Raw genomic sequence first — 9,016 nt, 5'->3', positions numbered from 1 at the left:
GGTAACAACATCCAGGTCAAACCCGCACAGGATGTCACTGCCCCCAATGTGTATCGGCTGTTATTGAGCCCGACAGTTCATTATTTATAAGTTTGGGCTCTGTTTTTATGTGTCGATTGTCAGGTTTCGGCATTATCAGTGATAACGCAATCTGCTTGTGGGCTGTGTTTGCCTGTTTATGCATAGACTTGCGTCTGCCTGTGTTTATGCATAGATCTGTATTATGCATAGATTTGTGTATAACTACTTATGCACACTTGTGTTTTTGTGCTTATGCATTGACTTGCGTTTGCCTGTGTTTACGCATAGATCTGTATTATGCATAGAAATTATGAATAGCTGTGTTTATGCATACATGTTGCCTATATTTATTTACAGATTTGTGTTTATGCATTGACTTGTGTCTGCCCCTGTTTATGCAGAGGTTTGTGTTGGCCTGTCTTTATGCAGTAATGTGCTGCTGCATCTGCATTGATTCAGGAGATCACGATTCGACAGAGCGCACACGCGCTCCACGTGGGTGAGCGAGCGCTCTGAGCGTGTCGAAAGCTGGTTGGTGGGCTGGGTGATGTACAGCGGCACGGACCAATGGCGTGGCCGGTGCTGGGTGGAGCAGGCGGGCTGTGCGGGTTGGAATGTCCGGCTTGGTGCGCGCGCGATGGAACGTCAGTACCTGCGGATGGCCATGTAGCGAGCCAGAGTTACCTGTACCCAGGGGACGGCACTGCACGGCCACCTGTCATTGCAGGGCTGCAGCACACCACAGCCACTTGCACCCAGGGCATTGCTTCCAATCACAGTGAAGAGCCGCCGTTAGCTTTATCCAGAGCACTGCAGTCGTTGCCAGCTACAGTTTGGGACTGTACCGGTGTAAGAAACAGGCTTCCAACTTTCTGACACTCCCAGCACTGGCACATAAATCCAATGCAAACTAAACCCTAAATTAATGTTTTGCACTGACGTTTGAGTTTGCACTTCAGTAGCTGTAATTAAACAGTACTACTGGCATTTCTTTTATTGGCTTTTTAAACCAAGTATTACTTGCTGTCTCATAAGTTCGCCTTTCAACCTAGTTTTTTTGAGATTTGTATTATATACATAGTAAGGAAATGGGTTGCTCCAGCAAAAAGCTCCACTGTGTTCTGCTGCTTGGATTGCTGCTGTTATTTCGTCTTTCGTCAGGGTCCGACAAGTTATCTTGTCCGACTTGCAAAAAAATAACTAGCAATTTCTTAAAGGTAAGTACTTATCATATTTATGATCCTATTTGGATTTCACAGCATTTCTAATGTCCATCATCTGGGCCAGTGGTCCATGTAGGGAGAGAGTCACTAACAATGACTTATTTGAACTATCTGATATGATGTTAGGGTCAGTAGATACTAGATATTTGCTGGTCTACAAGCTTGATCAATATAGAATATGAGAATTGTAAAAGGATTAGGAATGACTAATTTAAATGCTGAACAAAGTAAAATGTATTAGTGTCTGAAAATTCTTATATTTAAGAAATTCATAGATGGTGCATGTGAATTGGGAGTGTTCGATGGGACAGTATAGAAGGTGCTGTACTCTGTCGGGGAGTTCAGAACAAGGGGGCATAACCTGAAAATTAGAGGTAGACTGATCAAGGGTGATGTCAGGAAGCACTTCTTCACACAAGTTATTGGAAATCTGGAACACTTTCCGGAAATGTTGTTGAGGCTAAATCAATTGAAAATTTCAACAGTGAGCTTGAGATATTTTTGTTAAGTAAATATATTAAGGGATATGGAGCCAAGGCGGGTAAATTGAGTTGAAATACAAATTACCCATGATCTGATTTGAATGGCAGAACAGACTCGAGGGGCTAAATGACCTACTGTTTTTGTTTTCCTATGCTCTTAACTCGCAGTTCTGTCATGTTTCACAAGAGTTGAAGACTGTAGCTTATACGCACCATAATGAATTATAGATGTTTTCTTCACAGTAGTGGAATATCAAAGAATTAAACAATAGTACATTGACCATTCTATTTGTGATACATGTGTGTGTATGTGCAAATTCGTCTCCCTAAAAAGTAAAACTCAACTAACGTGTTTGAGTGGTGTTGTGACCTGAAATGGTTTAAGGCTCGACATTAACGGGTGCCTGCATGCCCTGGACATCCAGGTAATGTTTCTTGGAAGTAAGGTTAGTCTGCTTACATCACTTGAGTCCAACTAGTAGAATTCTGTTTAAATGCCCGTTGAACAGGAGACATACCAACGAATCACTAGCACTTTAACTTGTTTTCAAATATTGGCTATTCCAATAGCATATATTTTTATGTGATGGTGTTTTCTTCAATTAGATTTTAGTGTTTATATAAGATTTTAATTTAACATATGATGTTTAATGGCTTTATGGGCAGGTGGCCAGTATGATATTCCATGGCATAGTTAACTAATTACTTACCTGTGGGATCTCAACTGTTTGGAAGTTGTGGAGTCCCATTTGTTTTCTGGACACTTTAAACTTGTACAGGTATCTGGAGTAGGGCTGTTGAATAGTTTGCAGAGGAGAAAATGCAAATGTGCCAAACTCCGTGATATACCTGATTAATTACTGAATTTTGTTTGAGTTATAGTGGTATAGTTCTCTAAAATGTGCCCTGCTTCTGGTAAATAACCAGTCAAATTTACCATAATAATAATGATATGACTCATCTTTGGTGAATATAATCTCTCACCATCTTGGTAACATATTTAGAAGCGGACAGCTCGAACTAATCTGTTCAGGATATAATTTCAGAGTTAAGGCCCTCGATACTTAAAAAAAAAAATACCTCCCTCTGAAAAAATTCCTTTCAAATAAAAGAATAGATTCCAGAAAAGTTACTGAGTAACGCTTATCTAGTGTCATTGGCTTAACATTGAAATTAAACATGTAAGTTAACCTTTTCTCATTCAGAGTTCTTTAGGAGCACAAATCTGGGAATTTGTGTAGGTAATGAACATGCATTCTGATTAATATGAAAGCTAGATAGATGTTTAATGGCTGAGAGCAATTGAATATATACTTCCTCTTTAATTGTGAGAGCTGATCACAAATGTGTGTGTGTGTGTCTGAGGGTTTTGTTTTGGGGGTGGAGGGGCACTGGGAGAAGAAGAGAGGCATACTCGCCTGTTCCTACCTTGCAAAGAGTGATTAGTGATGTGCACTTTCCCAATGTGTATTGAGAAACTAGAATGCAGTATTAATCAGTAGTATCTCCAGCTAAATACTTGTCTCTGTTGCAACTGGGTTACACACAAAAAAAACTATTGCAAGTGATCAAAATTATTTTTCAAAATTAGGGTGTAGAAGATACTTCCAGAAAGAATTTTGGTGGTGGAAATACAGACTGGGAAGAAAGATATTTGTCAAAATATGAATTCAGGTACGTATGTTTGCAGTTTGTAATAAATCTTGTCCTGGCTGTGTCCTTGCATTTTAGATACCAACGTATGAAATTGAGGAACAAGAAAAGGCTAGCTGGTCCATCAAACCTGCTCCACACTCATTGGGCCCAAGTTTCGGGTGAAGTTGCTCCAATTTTTTTGGAGCAACTAGTTTAGTTTGGAGTATCTTAGAAATCGCACTTCTCGGCATTTAGTTTGCTCCAGTTCTAGTGAGTTAGTTTCGTTTCGTTTTAGTTCTGTTTTTTTTCATAAGGGGGTGTGTCCAGCCACTTAGGTCTGTTTTGCAAGTTTGGGCAGTGAAAACTTACTCCAAACTAACTTAGAATGGAGTAAGTGTCCACTTTTGTAAGTTCTGAAAAACCTTACTTAGAGTTAAGTTCACTGCAGGCACAGCCAGAGATGGGGGATGGGAAGCATTAAACACAAAGGACTAAAGCATTAAACACATTACTTAAAATGGCCTAAAATCTCTTGCGATGATATTTTGCCTTATATCTTCTGAGTGGGTCATTTATTCCTCTTTTTATAAATAAGCAAGTGTAGGCTCCCGGCTGAGGCAGACACATCAATGGGGGGGGGGGGGGGGGGCGGAGGGAAGTTAGGGGGTTTTCCAAAGCACTAAACACCTTCACAACAACATTAAAGAAGCATAAGTACATTTAAAGCACTAAACAAAGCCGTACATTTAAAGCACCAAGCACTAAATGTGAACCACATTTGTTAATTACAACTTTTTAGCTGAGGTATTGGAGCCAATTTCTAATCCAGCATAACCCTCGCAACTGAATCTGGTTAAGTAACCGAAATACGAAGTCCCTTATCAAAGGCTTTCTGAAAGTCCAGGTAGATCTACAGGATTTCTCTCATCCACTACCCTAGTGACTGCCTTAAAAAAAAAAGCTTTTATCAAATTTGTACAGCACAATCTACTTTTTCGGAAGTCATGTTGTGTATTTATAATGGCCCCTTCCCTTTCCCAGTGATCGTAAAGTGCATTTCTTGTGATCTCTTCTTGCATCTTCTCAATAATGGATGTCAGGCTGATAGACCTGTAGTTCCCTGGGTCTGATTTGTCCCCTTTTTATTTTGAAAATAGGAACTATATGAGCTATCTTCCAGTCTAAGGGAACAATCCCTGACTATTGAACTTTTGAAGATACGGGCAAGGGGCTCACAGAGCATCTGTCCCATCTCTTTTTAATAACCCTTGAATGTATATTATCCAGACCTAGAACCCCAACAATCTTGAGCTTTCCTAATCTATCCAATATGACATTACTATCTATTCTAATATTAATAATGCTATTCAATATAGAGCAACTCCCATCTGGGACATGAGCATCATCTATAGCAGTATAGATTGATACAAAATAGTCATTTAGCAACTCTGCCATACTGTCAGCTGTTGCTCAGTTGAAAGCACCCTCGCCTCTGAGTCAGAAGCTTGTGGGTTCATGTTCAACTCCAGAGACTTGAGCACAAACATCTAGGATGACACGCAAGTGCCGTCTTTCAGATGAGATGTTCTCAGGTGGGCATAAAATATCCCAAGGTACTATTTCGAAGAAGAGCAGGGGCATTATCCCTGGTGTTCTGGCCAATATTTATCCCTCAATCAACATCACTAAAACAGATTATCTGGTCATTTTCACACTGCTGTTTGTGAGAGCTTGCTGTGTGAAATTAGCTGCCGCGGTCCCTATAATACAATAGCGCCGACACTTAAAATTTTAAAAATGCTTTGGGATCTCCAGTGGATATGAAAGACTCTATATAAATTCAAGTCTTTTCTTTCTGGGCTTACAATATTAGAGATATGCAGCCTCACATAAAGTGATTAAAATAGACTAAACAAGATCAGAGAGGAAAATGGATTATGTACGAGATTGACGTTCGATTATACAATACAGGTAGCTCTGATTTGATGTGTTTCTGTGATAAAGCTTTGCCATACAGTTGGAATGGAATTGAATTTCTGAGCTTATTGACATTAATCTGTGCTGCAAGAAAAACTGCTGGAACTCTTATGCCTATCCATTTCTGTACAATGTGATTATTCAGGTTTTGACTTTTAGCGGAAGGGCTAGTGTAGTGAAATAAAAATCAAATGTACCAAAATGCTCAAGCAATTTAAGCACTTAATTCATAATGTATTCTCAATAGTTCTGTAATAAGTGCAATCTACTCACTATTTGCTGCCAATCTAGCCATTCATATACACTTGATGAATTTAATAGGAAATGGCAAATTAGATTACAGCAACTTGCATTAATATAGTGCTCCTCACGTGCAGGAAGATGTCTGAGTGCTTTACAATAAGGGGCATAAATATATACTGACATCGACCATGGAGAAAGGGAGAGGAAAAAAAATGAATAGGGAACTGAAAACACAGTTTAAGGTTTTTGAAACAAGGGAGGTGTGTGGGTGGAGCTGACTGGATACAAGGTTCCAGAGGGCTGGAGTGTAGTAGTTGAAAGAGTGACTGATAGTGGTGGAGAGCAGGGAACAAGAGATGTGGAAACTCTGGTGTTAGAGGAGCTGAGAGAGCATGCGGACAAATAAGGCAGGACAAGGTCAAACGGTGACAGGGGTGGGACCATCACAAGACTGGGAAAACAAGTTTGGGGAGGGTGGGCGTGTAGGACTTTGTGGTGTATCTAGCACACAAATCACTGACTCCACACGGTCTGGTGTAAGTCTAACTGCTGTGACCTTCGTCCTTTATTGTTAAGCTCCAGAGTGCCTCTCAGGTGTGGTGGTCAGCCTTATATAGTGTCTGTTCTAGGTACTTCCAGGTTTCCCACCACAGCGCCCTCTGTGGTGTGGCATAGTGCTTACATTATATTTAAGGTACTGGGACGATACACACATCATTACATAGCATCACCTCCCCCACCCCGCCGGAACGCAGGACAACGATACATACATCAATACATAACATCACACTTGTCCAACGGAAGGCAGGTAGGCATAGACAGTGCGTTAGTATGGTACATATTATCTGGTACATTAACTAGTTATTGACTGGTAACGGATCCCTGATTTCCTTGTTAGCCCTTATCATTAATTGTACTTCATATCCATTATTTTACACAAATACAGTGACCATTCAGCATTAAAAAATTAATTCTTATTATAAATTCGCCATCTCACATTAACATAGCTCATTTTAGACTCGCTCTGCCTTACAGAAGTCCTTTGTGGGGACCACCTCTTGGTAAGGCCCTTTTAAGACTCCCAGGTACATTTCCTTTTTAAGGCGCCATCTTTGATGCAGGAGGATTCCACGAGGCTTCTCCTTGGGCTCCGCCATCTTTGATGCTCTGTTGCTCTGAACACGATGCCGCCGCCATCTTCTTCTCCGCCGCTCCGGATGCCCTCCGCCGTCACAGCCTCCGCTCCCCTCCGCTGCCACCTGACTTGCCGCGTCCCCCGCGGCTTCCGTAGCGGCCGCCGTGGCCGCCGACCTCCAGCTGCTGCCGCCGCCCGACGCTAACAGCTCCTCTGCGGGGCCCGCCCGACGGCAACTTCCTCGGCGGGGCTCTTCCGATCCGCCGGCCATCCTGGATCCCTCGCACCCCGCCGGCTCATCCCCCCCCCCCACACTAGGCCTCTCTCTGCAGGGCTGCTTGCCTGTGGGGGCTGAGGCTGCAGGATCTCTGTGGCTTGAGGTCCGGGCCTGTGGCTTGAGGTCCGGGGCTGGGACTTGCCTGTGAGTGTATTGAGGCTGCAGCTCCAGCTCAGTTGGCGCTGCTCTCTAGGGACCCGGGGCACGGCAGCACCCCGGGGAGCAGCAGCCTGTGGAGGGGTGAAGTCTTCCCAGCTCCCACGGACCGTCCCCATCCACCTCCGGCCGAGGAGTGTCGGCCCATCGCCTGCAACGACCCACAAAGGTAAACCGTGTGTCTCGTCCCCGTGGGATACCTGCACCATCGCTGTGCCAAGAACAGGTATCAGTTCCATGGTGTAGGTACGCAGCTTAGCCGTGACCGGGACCAGCTTGGGTCGTGCAGCTGGGTTAATCCACAGTTTTATCAAAAGTTCTCCGACTCATCAACGACGGACCCGAGCCCGTGTCCACTTCCATACTCACAGGGACTCTGTTGATTTTTACTTCCCTTATCACTGGGGGCGAATCGTCGGTACACGTGTGCAGTCCAAACTCCTCATCTTCTTCTACCTGCTCCTCGCTGAACAGTAGATCATCCCCCATCTCCTCAGCCACATGGTGAGTCCGATTTCTTTTACACATACGCTGAAGGTGGCCTTTCGTGTGGCAGGTATTGCACGTGTACTCCGCAAACCTGCACCGGTGAGCCTCATGGCTTCCTCCACAGCGCCAGCATGGTGCTGCTTGATTGGCCCCCCTCAGCGGACTGAGTTCCAGGACCCCGAGGTCCGTGCTCTCTGCCCTGGACAGAGCCACGTTCTGCAGTTTTGTCTGTGGTGGGTGCCATCCTGTGGACAGTGCCTGCCGGTTCTAGATTGTGTGGATTATTTGCTTGGTGCTGCAAGTTGAGGTCATATGTGCCCGGCTGATGGTGATGGCCTTTGTCAGAATTATTGTGGTTCCGTGGCTAACAGCTTGTGAAGGAGACCCTCGTGGCCAATCCCCATAACGAAAACGTCCTGCAAAGTCTCGTCAAGGTGTGCGCCAAAATCACACGGCGCCGCGAGTCTCCAGAGGTCCGCAGCATATTTGGTGATATCCTGGCCCTCGGGTCTGCAGTGATGATAAAATTTGTATCTGGCCATGAGGATGCTCTCCTTCGGTTTCAACTGGTCACGAATGATTCAGTCAGCTCCTCGTATGACTTGTCCCTGGCACTCCCGGGTGCCAGCAAATCCCTGACGAGACAGTAAACCTCATCACAACTGGAGAGCAATATCGCCTTACGTTTATCTCTCATTGCGTCCGTGTCCTCCGTCAGGTCGTTTGCTGTGAAGTAGTACTCGAGCCTTTCCGTGAAGGCCTCCCAATCATTGCCCACGGTAAAATCCTTTAGCGAGCCCAGAGTAGCCATGGTTGCGTGGAGTTCGTCCGCTTCCTAGTTGCCAATGTGGTGTATGTAGCACACAAATCACTGACTCCACACGGTCTGGTGTAAATCTAACTGCTGTGACCTTCGTCCTTTATTGTTCAGCTCCAGAGTGCCTTTCAGGTGTGGTGGTCAGCCTTATAGAGTGCCTGTTCTAGGTACTTCCAGGTTTCTCACCACAGCGCCCTCTGTGGTGTGGCATAGTGCTTACATTACATTTAAGGTACTGGGACGATACACACATCATTACATAACAGACTTGGTCAGCTGGAGCCGGGGAGCCCACCTATCGGGTTTTTAGAGATCGAAGCTTGAGATGAACGCATGGACTAGGTTTTTAGGAATGGAGGTACAAGAAAGCAGTCTTGGTAATAGAATGGATGTGCGGCAGAAAAGCTGAGCTTGGGGTCAAGCAAGATGCCGAAGTTCCACATTGCTTCATTGAGCTTGCGATGAGAGACCGGGAGTTTGATGTAATTCAGGCCTGAGACATGGAGATGCTGACTGGAGCTGAAGGGGGATAGTCACCATTTTGCCAACGTTCAGCGGGAA

General features: G+C 44.4%; 1 protein-coding gene across 2 annotated transcripts in view; it reads left to right on the top strand.

Annotated features, from left to right (window-relative positions):
- Positions 1–51: 51 nt before the first annotated feature.
- The window catches only part of creld2 (cysteine-rich with EGF-like domains 2), a 33,758-nt gene continuing 24,793 nt past the window's right edge, over positions 52–9,016 (top strand). The window contains exons 1-2 of one of the 2 annotated variants that reach the window (XM_070897399.1): positions 52–1,238; positions 3,318–3,400. In XM_070897399.1, coding sequence (XP_070753500.1) covers positions 1,110–1,238; positions 3,318–3,400 — 212 coding nt within the window. In that variant the 5' untranslated portion in view covers positions 52–1,109. The remainder of the gene's footprint in view (positions 1,239–3,317; positions 3,401–9,016) is intronic. The other variant, XM_070897398.1, reaches the window with a different exon arrangement.

Source organism: Pristiophorus japonicus, chromosome 13 (assembly GCF_044704955.1).
Source record: "Pristiophorus japonicus isolate sPriJap1 chromosome 13, sPriJap1.hap1, whole genome shotgun sequence".
Lineage (NCBI taxonomy): Eukaryota > Metazoa > Chordata > Chondrichthyes > Pristiophoridae > Pristiophorus > Pristiophorus japonicus.
The sequence above is the reverse complement of the archived record's forward strand: the minus strand, read 5'-3'. Positions and strand labels throughout refer to the sequence as shown.